At 35.4% G+C, this 16,809-nt stretch overlaps 1 protein-coding gene across 1 annotated transcript in view; it reads left to right on the top strand.

Moving 5' to 3' along the window:
* EFL1 (elongation factor like GTPase 1) overlaps window positions 1–16,809 on the top strand; it is a 78,348-nt gene that overhangs the window by 33,206 nt on the left and 28,333 nt on the right. The window contains exon 16 of the mRNA XM_026856340.1: window positions 16,523–16,654. Within this exon, the coding sequence (XP_026712141.1) occupies window positions 16,523–16,654 (132 nt within the window). The remainder of the gene's footprint in view (window positions 1–16,522; window positions 16,655–16,809) is intronic.

Raw genomic sequence — 16,809 nt, 5'->3', positions numbered from 1 at the left:
TGTTTAAGGTTCAGTTTTCAGCAGAGGTGTAAATCACCTGATTTAACAAGGATCTGTACTTAGACTGTGTAATTAAACCTTTTATTCCTCTGTACAAAATGGTATTAGGCTGTTTTCCTACTTCTGAATTAAACACGCTGGAGAATTCCCTTTGCAGAAGTAGTTTGCTGTAGAACTCAAAACTTTCAGAAAGCTGTTCTAAAGGAACGTTTCCTTTGTTTAATGCGGTTGTGGGTTTTCTAAAATTCAAACTGAGAACATGCAGTGTAATTTCAGGAACAGGTACAAAATAATCACTTTAAGCACAAACGCTTTTGCAAATATATGCCTTATTACATGTAAATTCATGTATAGTACTTCAGATGTAAAAAAGACACCATAAATCAAATCTGTTTAGGAATGATTGCAATTACCAATGCAGAAAATAAGTTTTGTTCTTAAAGGATTTTCAGTTTTGCGGTTTTATTTATGGAAAATACATCTCATGCTACTGTGATGGTGTTCTTGAATCAGATAGTGACATTTTTGAAAAGAAGTGTGTGCTTTTAATCAGATGGCTATTCCTTTAGCTGTTCTGCTTAGATGAAGTTCAATTTCTATCAGATGAAGTGAGCTTTTCAGCTTCATTGCAAAGGTAGTCAATTCGTGTACAAAGGATAGATGTAGAATGTAGATATTTGTCGTAGTCTACTTCAGGGCAGATAACAAAAATTAACTGGAATACTGTCTCATAGGTATCATTTAGACTAGACTTTTACTTAAGTGTGGAATTGTAAAAACATTGAAAGGTGTAAAAGCTTATATTAAATCATGAAATTATCCATTTGGATAATCTTTGTTTTCTGTGTCTTGGAGACATATTTTACATGTGTGTGCATCTCTGTTCCTAACATAGCTTCTATTTTGCCAGGCCTCATATGCAGTGCTGCTTCTTTATCCTTTTGCAGTTGTAATCAGGACAATGTGCTTTTCCCAACACATCCCTAAAGAACAGAAACTACATACCTAGATAATCGTATTAATGATACAAAAAATTTTAATTTCTGATGTCTATTAGTGCTGAAATACACCATGTGTAACTTGGGGGTGAGGGGAGAAGAAACTTGGATCTAGAAGTTAGTTTAGTTGTCTCAAAATGTTGTCCTCTCTGTGCCCTGTAGGAGGCAGTGAATGAGTGGTGGATAAAGAGTTTTGCTAAGCAGTGTAGGTTTTGTTGGTTGTATCTAGTTAGTCACTATTTTTGCGTAGTTCTTGACTTCTGAGTAATTTCTCTTAAATCTTACCTCTTTCAACTTTAGTACATCAGGAAGTTGTTTTTTGTATACGTGATTTTTAGCAATAGAAAATTTATAGTTCTCTTGAATTTGTGATGTTCTCTATTTCTGTATAATCGTTCTTCCCAGGTTATGCAAAAGTGAAACTCCTTTACATGGCTTTGGGGCTTTTTCCTATCTTTATACTTTAAACAAGTATCCTGTGAACAAAACAGTTCTGAAGAAAAAAAAAAGGTGGTGTTTTTTTTTGTTTTTCGCTGAGTTTCAGTTTCTCATGACATATGCAAAGCTGTCTGATAAGGTTTATATTTTGAGTATCACATGATCTCAATATTGCATCTGAATTATGGTGATGATGAGTCCTTGACAAATTAGGGTAGTTAGAGAACTGTCATGTCATTTTCCATGTGTTTCTTTACTAGAAATGGAAATAGGAATCAGGTAACTTGTTTTATCTTTTAAACTGCTTTCTTATTCCCATTTAATGTGAAGCCAGAGGGCACTGTTTTTCATAGAATACAAAAATGTGTAGCTATTTCAATTTCGGGTAAAGGTCTCACATGGATTCACAGCACTGTCAGCATAGTGAAAACTTTGGATTATGGTTTTTAATGTGCACTTCTTCATGCAGAAAATCTACAAATGTTTTGACTCTAAATTAAATTAATTTCACAGAGTATTCTGAAAGCCAAAAATCTGCAATCAGTGTGGTGCCTACTTATTAGCTCAACTCAGAAATAATGTACTGGTTTCAGAGGCAGTGTAGTGTTAAGTAAAGCCACCGTCATGAAAATATCTTGTTTAGCTTCCTTTTTTGTCTTTAATACTTTGTCCTGGGAAAAGCTGCTGTTTTAGATGAAAAAGAGATGGGGATGTTTTCCTCCTTAAATGTTTCTTTTACTTTCATGGCTACACTAATTACATTCTGCACGGTAATAGCCAGGCTGTAGAAATTAGGCTTGACCTCCCTTAGCTGACTTTGGAGTGTTAACATGGCTCTGAAATCTACCCTTTTTTCCCTAAGCTCTCCACCTCAAATCTTAGTGTTAACCTCCTGTTTTCTCTTTGGATTCCACCTTTCTCTCTGCCCTTACCATCTGTTTTTATTTTGATTACCTTAGTTATCCCATGTCTATAAAGTAAGACTAAATGAGAATATTTCAGTTAACCACAACCTAAGCAAATGCAAAAAGCTCTTCTCCTAACTGCCATTGTTTATGCAATATAAACCACTAATCCGTGAGGGCAATTTATTTGAATGTGTGTTAAATTCCTGCTGGAGCACTTCCTAATCTTAGCCAGGCCTCCTGTGTGATGGACAGAGGAGCAGGATACACGCTTTCACACCCGCATGTGAATAAGTGTTTGTCTTATTGTGTAATAGACCTAGTGCCTGTAATATACAGCGTTCTTGCAATAAATACCATTTGTGGTTGTGAAATGCCTCTACTTCTACATTTGAGCTAGCCACAAAGACCTTTTATTACTTTGTATATTTCTCTTTTGCTTCCATTGTCTGTTGTTACCAAAATTTCTTCAAGGGGTTCAGAAAAAGCAGGGAGGGTGTTGCAGTGAGGGCATGGGAGTCTGAGCGAGGAAGACCAGTTTGGAATCAAGTCTGCACACAAGCCCACTGAACGCGAGTGGGGTTGCCGAGAATAGAAATCCTGTGTAACGAATGGGAAGGTTACAAAGTCAAGAGATTGTTAATAAAGGCTACGTTTTAGTGAGTTATTTTCTAATAATATTTTCCCGAAATTTTGATGTTGTTTCATGCTTCACATTAAATTGGAAGAGTGTTGTGAGGGTTGTTTGGCCCGTGTCGGGGTGTGAGTCATGAAGTTGGCTTTGTCTGGCTTGTGAACTGTGGGGGGGAGTTAAGGCAGAGCTATATTTAGGAATATCAACTGATGTCAAACTGTGGAGCACTGCTAAACAACAGTGTTAAAGGGGCAGCACTGGATAGTTTAGACTTGAAATTTAGATTGTTTGTAGTGGTTTATACTTCAGTAAATATCAGCTTTTCTAATTATTTACTAGAAATACTCTTCTGCAGAAGTTGCAAGCCAAGCAGTGTGAGTTTCAACTTCATTTGTGCTTATCTAGGAATAGCTATTCTAATTTCATTGTCAAAAAACTGTATGAATTGAAAATAGCAAGCACCTTACATGTTTCAGAGTCTCACTGAAGACAGACTGCGGTAGGAGAATTACAATGAATGTAAGGACCCCAGCTGAGACATGAGTCAAAGATTTCCTTCCAGAATGGAGATGATTTCTGTCATCCTAATGAATTTGAAGCAGGCAGGTTTTTCAAAGGCACTTGGTGTCGGTTTAAGCACACTCAAAGTTATTGACTTGAATGTAGGCAGACCTGAGCCAAGATGATGTACTAGTGGGGAAATAGAAAACCCACACTTGGACTGTATAGATTATGCAGTTGTTTAATGTATGAGGGATAAGTCAGTTTATCTGTTACTGTCATTTTAAGCTTCATTGGCTAAAGTGTTGTCATTGCCAACTTTGATAGAAATCTGTTTCGGTGACTAATTGGATTTCTGAAACATAATATTGAGCAACAAATATTCATTTAAATACTTAGTGTTTTCCAAGTGTCATATGTTAAGATTTATACAAATCATGCTTTATGCAATATTAAAGTATTGGGCCAACCATTGTGATTGCATGGCTGTGAACCTGTTAATCTAGATGAAAATGCGAAGCTGCTGGTAGTTCCTGTGACATCAGTTATTTTCACTTACACATCAGCAAAGACATTTAAACCAATTCCCCCCCTCTTTAGTCTGCTGGAGTCCTTGAGGACAAGGAGGTTGAAAGCACACGTGGTGAGTTCTAAAGACAACCTACATGGTTCATTGATGCAAAGAGCTGTGAGAAACTTTCAAAACGGGACCTAAAATGTTTGGAATCCTGATGGTTACATTTTTCAAAGCTTTTCCACAAAAGACTAATTGTCTTGTGACGTTCAAAAAGCAAGTTCTCTGAGCAGTGGTACTAACAAAGCCTGGGTTCCTGTGGACTGGTGTCCTTAAAAGCCTCAGCTTCCCTCTGAGCTACGCCTATCCTGCAGTTGTGCGTGTCCCAGTTGGCCAGCCAGGATGCTCATGCTGGTCGCTAGGCAGCTGCTTCCAAGCGGGATATATAATGATCGTGTTTTGCCTGCCCTTTTTTCAGTGAGCTCACTAATTTTGGTCTCACTTCAGTACTTGGCCATTGATTTTACATAACTTGTGGAAACTTAATTATATCTGAACCCTTTCCTCTCTCTCACTGGTGAACTTAGTGGAAGTTGACAACATGTTTAAAAGTTGTTGAGGGGAGAGTGTGTGATTACAGGAGTTGCGTTTACTTTGGAAATGAGACTAAAAACATATTCCATTTTTAACAGATTCTTTTGTGTACATAATCCCACCAGGAAGTATGACATACTGTGTTGGACGCATTGCTTCTCAACCAAAAAAGTCATTTAAGTAACCATCCATTTTTAGTAGAAAAAGTGAATCTACGCAGAACTCTTCCAAAACATTTAAAGCTGATACCTAGCAGTAGCAAATGGCCATGTTTCTTTTGTTCAGAAAAGCAGCTGATGTTCTGTGTTTTAAGGTTTTGCTTTGTCTTGAAGCAGCAGCCGAGCCACTGCTGATGCTTGTGGGTGATACATAATACCACAGCTGTGGGCTCTTCTGCTTAGTCAGCAAAATGTTAGCCAGACTGGTCTAGTTTCTGAGGGGGGGTGGTGGGGCATGGAGGCAACTTGTTTCAGGACTCTGAGGTGTTAGCTGCACTTTCTACGTGGTCATGAGGGAAGAAAGGTTTCTTAACTAGTTTAATAAGACGCTGATTGTAAAACTTGTACTTCTGGTTGACTTCATCGTGCCATAGGAGTTTCGCTGTGATTAATACATGGATTTGCCTTTTCTTGGGCAACGTGTCAGAAGCAGTGTCTCTTACAAATGTCATAATGCTTTGTTAGTTGCTGGAGGGAAAATTGGGTGAGAGGGAAAATTGCCTTTTCGTTGGATTGGTTTTACTCTGTTTAGTTAGTATCCTGAGTTGGCTCACCCAGAGCCTGGCAAATGCTGGTGCTGGGAAACCAGAAGTAGTGACAAACTTGCTCTTTTTAATGGCAACTGGCTGCTGGATCATCCTAGCTGTATTTGAGATGCTGTTCTTAGACTGCCTTTTGGGGTGGGGTCTCTCTTCCTTTTATGCTCTAATGCAAATGAAGCACTCGGTGACTAGTGTTACTACTGTTGAAAAGAAAATTAAACACTAAGGGGTTTCCAGATGTGGAAGTGTTAAAGCTCCAAACTCCCATCCTCATATCTTTTGTCAGGATGAGGCTCATATCTGCTTTTAACAAATGAAAAGAGGAATGTTGGGAATGTTATCATTGCCTGTAGACTGATGGGATGTAAATAAAATGAAATCTTACTAGTTACTTTTTTGCAAGGGGGCATTAAAAATGAAGATTAGTTCTATTTAATTTTTTTCTCCATTTTGAAATAGAGGAATATTTTAAAGTCCAATTCAATTATGTGATCTTCTGAACTGCACTACTCTTAAGAATTCTTGTATCTTAGGAATGATCTGTATATTTTTTTCCCATTTTCTTCTTAACCTAGAGCTAATAAAAATGAAAAAGTTGCAGTATTTTAGGAAGTCAGTTATATGGACTACGAATTACAGTAATAACTCTCAATGATACATTAACAGAAATAATCAGAAATTACAGGGGAAATGGCAGTCTATTTTCCTTTGGGGGGAAAAAAGGTTGAGGTGATAAGGAGTAGCAGTCTTAATTTTAAGGTGTTTCTTTTAATGTTTTAAATAGACATGATTTTGGTATGCTTAGATTACACAGAGGCAGACTGCCAGAAAAGCTTAATGTGAAGCTGACCTGTAAAATTCGTGATTATATATAGTTCTAATTTTGTGGAAAAATAAGAAATTTTTTTTGTTGCGGTGACAGAAAGACCTATTTTAACCAGAATAATGAAGGACTAACAGAACATTTTCTCCAGAATTTTAGTATTTTGTTTTTGAGGTAGTTTTCTCAATGACTAATGTGTGTGTTTTGATACAGCTTTTTGGAATTCTGCCTTTTCATTAATAATTTGTCAATATTCTAGCTAAATTTTATCTGATGTGTTTGGAGCGTATCTCTGCCTTTCAATCTGAGATCAGTATAAATGGCCCAGTCATAGGGTTTCGTGTGGCAGTAACTTTATTTTTTTTATTTGAATGCATTTTTCTGCTTATTTTGGAGTCTATTTTGCTATTAAACTGAAGTCCGTGATAAATAACTGATTATCAGTAACCTCCTAGGCTGCTGATGTAACAAGTGTGTTTAAGGCATCCCTGTTCCCTCTCATACCATCTCTACACCCATTATGTCAAACAGTCCTAATCTGAGATGTTGGAAAGGTGCTTTCTTTTGGTAGCATCTTTCTTCTCGTTAATTATTTCCCAAAATATTATTGGTCTTATCTACAATGAACTATTAAGGTTTCCATTAGCTTGAGTTCAGATTTTATAATCTTCTTTATCCTTCTTGAAAATTATTGTATTTAAAATAAACATCAACTTCTGCATTATGTAGACTGAAATCTGTTATTCATGGTATTTTGGATCACTTCAAGCCATATTTCCCAAGGCAACAAAACAAGCAAGCAGAAGTCACTTATAGGCAGATGTAGCGGGGAGGTGGGAGGGTTGCCCTTAAAGGAGAGCATTAGGCATTGGGTCAGGTCTTGGAAAATTGAATTTTAATTGGTTACTCGCATGTCTTACAAGCTAACAGGATAAATGGTCAATGACTCAGTAGGGCATTTCCCACAGGATGTTGTACATGTTTGGTAATTGGCGTGCTGCTTCCTCTTGTGATGTCTGAAATACCCCAGTAACTGATTAGTCTACCTTTGCATTTACCTGATGTATTGAATGATAAAGGCTTCATTCTTTTTTTTTTTTTTTTAACTGATGAAATGTAAATCAAGTATATTGGGATTCTACAGTTAAACAAATTTTAAAATCAGCATAAGGATGGACAAAATTTAATGAACTTTTAAACTAACCACCATTGTCTTCTGTAATTGGCACTTACAGCAGTAGGTTCTAAATTCCCCGTGTACCTTAGGATATGTAATGCAGAACTTGTAGCAATATGTTCATGTAGCTTTTTCTAGGCAAACATGAAAAAACCTCCAATACTTTTACAGATTAAAATTAATTCCTTGCAAGATCAGTGCCTGAAGGCCTCATTAATTTTAACACCACTTATAATTGATTCTGGGAAGTAACAGATGTTACTTGTATTTTATAATCTTCAATTTAAGCAACAGTATATACATGAAGTCTGCCTGTTTTCAGGACACGTTACTAAACCTGAATAAAACCTAAAATGTCATTTTCTCTTAATGGTTGGGTGGGTGTTAGACTATGCCATAACTAGTCTGATTTATGAAGAAATCTTCTGATATTATTGATCTATTAGCTGAGATCAGTTATTGTGCTCTGTTGTGAAAAGCATTTGGTCAAGAAATGAGAAGAATTCGGTTTGCTATTGTGCTCAAAACCCTAATGAACTTTAGATCTTCACATGTACCTTGCCTCAAGTACTCTCATAAAAATATTAAAATATTGTATGGGGTTTTCTGCCTTCTCAGTGTCTAGTTAAAAACAAATATTGAACTTTACTACATTTTTAAGTAGGAAGGCACTGCCTCCATCTCCTTTTCTCTGATGTTAAACACTTTTCATGCTTAATCTGATAGAGCAGAATTGATTCAGTGCTCCCTTCTCCTCTCAGAGAGGCTGTTGCCTCCCCCTTTTCTGCCTTCTGAAGTTCTATATACATTTAAATGTAGGTGAAATATTTTAAAAATAATAAACTGACAAGTTTGTTTAATACTTCCGTTATATAATTTATTCATGTTACAGACCTAAGAAAAGAGGATCCTATTTTACTAGATTTCCAGAATTAAGCATGTATGCATAGCTCAGATTGTTAATGGTGGTCCTGCAAAAGAGCAGAATTTCTCCACTTTTTTCCTGATGTAACTACTGTGATATATTCTGTGAGCCAGGGAGGTTTGTTTTAAAATATTTTTAATTTTCTCTTCTTTAACGTCCAAAATATAAGCAATATAAATTTTGTCTTTGCTAGAGGACTGCTGGAACAGAGGTTTGTCTTGTTCTACTATTTTGAGGGTGAAGAATCTCAGGTCTTTTAGTATATGTTCCTTTTGCAAGCTTAATTAAGTATTCATATTAAGCCTAACTGAAGTATTCTACCAAACACTTCAATGTTTTCCTGTTGTGGTTTGTTTGTTTTTTTTTTTATAAATAAGATTTATTATAAATTTGTAATTATGTACAGAACATCTTTATGAAGGGTCAGTAGCTCAGTGATTTTCTGTCTTCTACAAGGCAGATATCAGCATTGTAGCTGAAGTCTTGGAGAGTTTAAATGTAGGAATTACAAACAAAAGAACTTTTTTTCTTAAATACTTTTCTCAGTGAACCAGTAGAAATCATAAGTAGATGACTAGCATGTGTTTGTCTGTGGGACAAAGTAGGGAGGCTTCCTAGAAATACCCAGAGCTACACCTGTGAGACATTTCTCATCTCAAAAAAAAAAACCCAAAACACCAAAAAAAAAAAACCCCAAAAAAACCTTTAGAGAGCATAGTTATAGTCTCTTGTCTAGAAGGCTTTCTTTTTCCTTGGAGAGTTGGTGGGCAATGTTTTTTCCCTTGCATAGGATGTTCCATATGAATTCTGTTGATCTGTTTTCCAGTATAATATGTAATTTCATGTATTTACAAAAGCACATTTACTACTACTAATAAAAAAAACCAATAAACCAACATTTCAAAGGACTTTGAGATTATCAAAGTAAATATGTTGAAAAAAACATTCCTAAATTCCATTTGTTTGCAACAACAACCATGCTGAACTGCCTCTGAAGTTCTTGAAGTCATTTAAAAAAAAATATAAGTAAATTCAGATGTGTTGCTGTCAGGTCGTATTAAAATCATTTATTCAAAGTAATTATAAATCTAAAATTTGGTTTGTGTTTCAGAAACCCTTGAAGAGTTTTGCATGGTGCTAAATGCTTTCCACATGCAGTAATAAAAGTATTAATTTCATGTACAGGCTAACCAAAGTGAGTTCCAGTGCCTATGTGGTCACATTGTACACAGATCTGTCCACATATTTACTGTTGTTCAGTATTGCTGCTTTCAAGTGATGTCAAGTTGTATTACATGTATACTGCTGAGTAGAACTACTAGCATTTTTATAAAACTGCAAAAGGCACCATTCAGTGCTTTTATCAAGAATGCTTTACAGTTAAATGATTAAAGTAACTTAAATTGGTGTAAAGATTTTTTTTTACTTCTTGTGCATTGATTTCATAATACGTAAAGAGGAATGGGAGTGGGTTACAGATCTAAGCATAGAGGTTGTTTCTAAGTTTCTGTGCTAAAATTAACACTAAATATTTAAAAAATTGGCTCATTTACTTTAGTTTTGAGCTCTAAAAATTGGTATGGCATGAGAAAGGGAATAATTCTGTAGCACAAGAAAAACATCATTATCTGAAATACTTTCATCTTCTATCTTTATTTGCCTCATTAAGCAACTTAAGGAAATCAATATTTCAATTTGACTACACCTATTTGTAAACCAAAAGTCAGATTCAGGATGTTAATTCTATTTACTTTAAGGTAAATTTGTACTTTAGCAAGCAAATTCCTGACTCAGCTTTGATGTCTGCTTTTTCACAAAGATTGAGTGCAGGTAGATCTCTGTTCCATTCACTTGATCATTTTAAAGATGTTACTATTTAATGTAAAGGTTTTTTTATCATCGTTTTCTTAAAATTGTTTTTAGTCCAGTCTGAGAAAAGTATAGGAAAGTTCATAATTAGAATTGTCAACTAAATAAACTACTTGATGATTTAGTGGTCAAGCATTGGGATGCTTCTTGTGTCAAGTCATTTCATGCGTTTAATGTTTTATCGCATAACTGTGTCCCTTGGGGAGAGGGAATTTTGTTATAACATTATTAATAATATGGCTGAGTTTACTCTCATCTGATCAGAACATTATGCTCAGTTTGCCTTCAAACTGTTCTGAACCTAAAAGTAAAGTTTTACAATAAAACTATAACTTAACACGTTTGTACTGAGGAACTGAATTCATGTTTCTGCTTGTTAGTCTCTAGCACATGTTTAGGTAGAACTTGTTTCTTTGAAACTCATGAAGAAATAGGGACAGAAGCTCCCACAGTCTGTTGGGTGCTGTTGATTTTTAGAAATTGAACTCAAAAAAAAAACCACATTGGGGAAGAGGAAATGAAATACAAAATAAAAAATTAAGTTAAGGGTTTTTTTTGTAAAATGATTGGAAAGTACTGAGAACAGCTGAAATCATGCACATACTTTACAATATTCTCTTTTCCATACAAGCAATTTCACTTGCCTCAGAAGCAAGTAAGAACAATTGAGGGGGAAGTGCACAATTACAGATGAGGAGGCTCACCGGCAATCTGTGCTAACATGTGGACTGTATTAGGGAAAAAGTTGATGAAATCTCAACTAGAATGTGGTCTGTGCCTTGATTTACATTCCCTTCCCTTCCAGAAACAGTTTCTAATATAGAAAGGTCAAGTTCTGCCCTCAGATGTCTCAATGCAGCGCCCATGAGACTCAAGAGAAACAGGCTTAAAATCTGAGGTGATAAATGTATAAGACAAGGTATTCTTAAGCCATAGTAGCTACTTGTCCAAAGTCCCTGCAGTTACCATCATTTAATCCCAGTAGTTTATAAAACATTTTAAGATTCTTCAAATATAAAAGGCATACTGTTGTAACTGAGGTTGATCCTACCAAAAGCCAGTTTCCTCTTGCAAAATATACCCCCCCACCTTTTTTTTTTTTTTTTTTTTTTTTTTTTAATTAGGGGTAGTAATGAAGCATGGAGGGAGGCTGATGCCTGAAGTGTACGTGGAAACAGTGAATCAGTATCAGTCACCCTAATCAGTAACAGTGTGCTAATGGTATAATATTTTCTAGGCTTATGCTAGATAATGGCAAAAGGAGAATTCTGTGGGTAGATTTGAAGGACAATGGTGATTGGAATGGAGTTATTTTCATTAATTTTTTTTATTATTTTAATAATACTTGGTAAATATGTTTTGCCTTTCTGTTTGTTTCAGTTGGCTTTTAGCCTGTTTACTTTCAGAAGAAACTGGAAACATCTAAGAGCCAATCATATTTTTAAGGTGGATTTGTGAATTTATTTTCTCATACATGTTTTTTTAAAGCACCTTTTAAAAATACTTGTTTTCAAATGTCTCTCACTAGGGAGGAGAAAAACCTATTGGTGTTACTGCCCAAAGAAAATTATAGAGGTCTTACTCTGTTTGTACACTCCCTTTGAAACAAAAGCCACATGCTTGTTTTCAGATTTAAGATTGTGTAGTTTTATAAAAGTTTGCATCATAGCTCCTTTTACATGAATTATGGATGAGCTTGCGTGGTCTTTCTTCACTGATACATAGTGCAGTGCATGGAGCATTTAAACTAGGAGGTTTTTCATTTTGTAAAGTCTTAATCTTTCTAAACAAACAACGTTGTTAAGAAATTATGTATTTCAGTGCAGACAGAGACTTACTGGGAAGATTAATGTTAGGTTTTTGCTTTACTTTGTTCCTTACGGTGTTAGTCCAAAGCTTGACATGTCTCCATTCCAAAGCAGCCAAGGATTCTTAAGTGATGATATCATCAGTGAGAGGAGATAAAGATCCACTGAACTAATGTGCTGAGGCTAGTAACAGTGTGGCAGAAGTTAAAATTTAAACAGCTTTCATTCTTCTTTGTTTGATTTTCACACTGCAAACTAAATTATTTCCTTATCTGATGGAAGAAGTTATGCGTGGTGGTGGTGTCTGCTTCATTTTTTTGCATCTTGAAAGAACATTAAATGCTAAGTCTTTCTACATCAAGGGAAACTAATTACATATATCTTCGAAGTGATCTATTATGTGTTTGGATCTTTATAGCTGGATTCAGCTGGAAAAGTGTACTTTATCTTTAAAGGTAGCAAAAAATATTGTCTAAGGTGTAGTGGTTACCAGCAAGACATAGAAGCAAAAAATAAATGGAGACTTGTCTTAAATCTCCTACTCCTTTTGAAAATTTCAGTCATGATAGCCTTATCTATTTTTACCATTTAGTTTCTGTCATGTGGTAAAAATACTGGTGATACAAGTAGGTATATACCTGATTTAGTATTCTTATCTTATAGGACAAGTAATACAAAGGACTCAACAAAAGAAGGACCTTTGTAAACCTCACATTCCTCCATCTGTGTAATAATTCTCCCTGATATACACCATAACTTGGTCTACTTTTAAATGACAAACAACCAAACTCTGAAGGTCTTTCTTAACATTCTTTCATGGGATTTTAGTGAGTTCCTTGTCTCTTTAGAGGAAGTCTTATTTTCAGCCTACAGATTGACAATTACAGTTAATAAAAATTTAATAATTTGAAATATGTTTATTGTTGGTCACTGTGAATGATTTGTCCGAGTAGTCTGAATATAGTCCATGTAAAACGTAAGCAACTGGTTACACTTCTATAAATTTGGACAATACTCTTAATATATGCTAGCAAAAATCTGTTTGATACACAATTATGTGTAGGGTTGTCATCTTTAGGACGAGAGAGATAATTTGTAATCTTTTTAAAATTATATCTCCGCATAATATTTGAAGTCTTGCCTGTTTCTTTTAAAGATGGCATCGAGTTCATGGAATGAATGCTACCCTGTCTGGGTGTTTCCATCTGACTGTTAAACTTTGTAAAATTACCTTTCTTCCAGTGAAGTCCTTGGCACATAGGCAGAGCCCTGGAGTGTGCTATTTTTCAGTGCCTGCTGCTATTCAAGTCCAATGGAGTTCAGGCACTGTGTTTATTGATGAGTAGTTATGTGGGAATGCTTTTTCAGTACAAAAATACTACCCTTCGGTAGGAGCAAAGCATTTAGATGATGAATTTAAGAAAAAATAATCTAGCCTCATACATCCTATCGAATACTATATGGTATCGTTTGGTAGGCTTCATTTTTCATTGCAGGTTCTCTACACTGTAATCTCCTTAATCTCAACAGGACTATGCACAAGAAAAAAATACAGTAGTAACTGTTTAGTAGATAACGGCTTTTTGCCTTACATAAAAACCTGTAAAGGTGATTTGACTTCTGACTGAGAAGAAAAGGCTTTGCTACCAAGTACAGTGTTACAAGTTGTGTGACGCAGTGTGTCAAAGTAGGTGATATCTCTAATACAGAGTTTTAAATAAACTCTTGTATCTTTGAACTTTACACACTTCTCCAAACAGTCAGAATTCAGCATTTTCTTTTGTATAGAAATTAGGTTACCCACCAGAAACATAACTAATATAAAGCAGTTTCCTGATGAAGTTAATACATTTAAAAATCCTATAGACTTTTCTAATTCCAGATTCTCTTAAAAATAATTAAAACAATGTATAACAAACTGCCTCCCAGTGTGCATGTTTGTGTGACAGGCTATGCTTTATAGATTAGGTTGTTCTTTGAGACATAACTATTTAAAAAACCTTGAAATACTAAAAAGCATTGCATTTTTTAAGATAACTTGAACCAAAAGAGCAGTAGCTTGTCTCACCTTTCAGACGTTTTTTTTCTTACCTTTGATTCCTTTCTTTTGGGAAATTACTGTCCTAGAAAAAGAGACATGAAGTAAAATGTGTATGTTCCTTTGATGTCGTTCTTCAAGGGCTGAACAGGACAAAACCACTCTTAAAATGGGAGTTGTATTTATAAGCTTAATTTTTGGAGTGTCTTTTCTAAGTCCATTCAAGTAATTAACGTACTAATACACATTTGAGATCTGTGATCTCAAGCAGTATTTGTAATTTTCAGTGGGATCAACAGGAAGTTTGTTTTAAGATTTATGATCGGTATAATTAGTATAATTCTTCCATAGACATGTCATGTGGTACTTTGGAATTAGTTATGTTACATCTTCCTCTAATATTATTCAGCAGACACATTAGCAGTTACTTACTCATAGTCATATTATGCAAAAAATTGTCCAAGAACCTTTAATCCTTCTGGATTTTTTTTTTTTTGCCAACGTTTGTTACTAAGAATTTGTAAATTAAATAGGTTCATCAGGAATGGACACTGCTTTATGCTAACTCACAAAGTTAAGCGATTAAAACACTCGCAGTGTATGGCTGACTGATTTTCATGAAAACTGACAGGTTATTTTTTTTTATTTTTAGTGTATTACTTTTGCCAGACACTAGTGTAATTCGTGTATTTTTACCTTCAGCATGAAACAGAAGAGCAAAGTTTTCCTTATGGTAGTAAGCGTACAGTAATGTGTGTTAACAAAAGAGTGAGTCTGTCTGAAGTAAGATTTGGTAACTTGATTTCTCTGGTTCACATTATACTGTCAAAAGAAGCTGTTCACCTCCCACTCTAAATCATTTTCCTTTTACCAGCTGGAGAAGATCACAATAAAATGGACCCATCCCTTTTCTCAGTCCCTGGTGGTGGTGATCATCCAGCATTTGTTTTTCATTCAAACCACATGTTGAATAAGTGAAAAAAAAGGAAATACATGCTGGTCATAGGTCAGGTGCAACACGGAGGTTATAAAGATTTATTTCTTTGTAGCATCTGCTATCCTGCATTTAAAGCTGTTGAATGTTTTTTTGCTTCCAGTGATTTTGAGGCAGGTTTTCTTAAATAGTGACATTTTGGGTTTTGGCATATCCTACTGGCCAGACATTCAGCCTTCAGAGCTGTAGGAACAGTCTGATTCTGCAGATGATAACTCTGCAGCAGACTGGCTTTTCAGAATTTAAACTCCCCCATGATCTCATAGGGTGGAAGCTCACCCTCTTTGTTTCTGGCCTCAAATCATGAAAACTAAGCCAAAATGAGAACCTGGAAAAGTATTATGATGATAATGGGGAGCTGGGGTTAAGAACTTCTTGGTTTATCACTACTTGGGAATGTAGGAGAGAATGGTGAGGAAGGACCCCAAATATACTGCAATCTACAAATGCAAATTTAATTTTTAAGCAGGTATAGGTTACAGGCTAAAAGTACCAGTTTTCTCATAATACAAGCTCCATATGAATTTAATTTATACCCTATTTGAAGTATTGCAGTGCTCGTTGCTTACAATTGAAGGCGAATCAGGAAAAGTGACTGTATATATCAATATCAGCTTTATTTGTTGTCTTTATTACTCAAACACTTCTGGTAGTGTTTTTATAGCTCTGACTAAATTGCAAATGATGTCCTGTTGGTTAGGAGTTCGAAGGCAATAATTTCAAGTTGTCTTAAATATGCCAGCCAGCCAGCCAAGACTAAATATGCATTTACAGCAGCTATTTTGCAGATTTATAGCTAATATTTTTTTTTCTTATCACTACAATTTAAGCTCAGTTTTCTCTGACTTGCCAGCATTATAAAATATATTAGGATTAGAATTAATAGCTTACTATGTGATAAATATTAAATTTTTTAAGATTCAAGTTTCAGAAAAAGGGAATCGCAAATGGTCTTAAGGGGGATGGGAGGGGCAGGGAGGGGAAAAAAAAAAAGCATTCTTCACAATAAGAGTCATTAAGCACTGGAGAAGCTTGCCAACAGAGGCTGTGTAGTTTCTATCATTAAAGGTTTTTAAAACTTGACTGGACAAGGCCCTGAGCAACTTGGTCTGACTTTAAAGTTAGCCCTGCTTTGGTGCTGGAGGTTGCACTAGATGACCATTTGAGGGCTCTTGCAGTCCAAATTTTTCTAAATTCAAACAATCAAAAATAAGTCTGAGCTGTACAAAGGCTGGACATGCTGGAAGGGGAAAAAAGTCCTCATGTCCTTTTTGTACTTCACAGCTATAAACACTCCTTTTTAAAATACAGAGGGAATGCAGTGGGAACTGTGAGAATAAGTATTAAATATCAAAAGTACCCAGGTTACGCACAGATGTTTTAACAGATACTTTATATGAACAGTGAGGAATTTTTAAATCTGTTTTTTATAATTAGAATAATTTCAGGGTTTTTAGCTTGATGATCATGTTTTTAATCTCATTTAATATGACAGTGGGTGATTTTTTTTGTTGTTTTACTTTTCTTTTTCCAATTTTCATTAGGAATAGGAGGCCTGCAAGATGTTGTGCTAAAGTCTGCAACACTGTCAACATCACCAGCTTGTCCACCATTTACACCTCTCAACTTTGAAGCTACACCGATTGTGCGGGTAGCTGTTGAACCGAAACATCCAAGTAAGTTTAAAGGAGAACGGGGATAGTAATGCAAATTCAGTGGGGTAGCAATGCAGCTCCCCATCCTTAGTGGTTTGGCTGATTTATGATCAGTCCACTGAATCAGAGACTGCCCGGTATAAAACCAATAGATATGTTGCCTAGAGGTCCATACT

Source organism: Athene cunicularia (genome assembly GCF_003259725.1).
Source record: "Athene cunicularia isolate RWA chromosome 10 unlocalized genomic scaffold, athCun1 chr10_part1, whole genome shotgun sequence".
In the NCBI taxonomy this organism is placed as follows: domain Eukaryota; kingdom Metazoa; phylum Chordata; class Aves; order Strigiformes; family Strigidae; genus Athene; species Athene cunicularia.
This window is presented reverse-complemented; position numbering and strand designations above follow the sequence as displayed.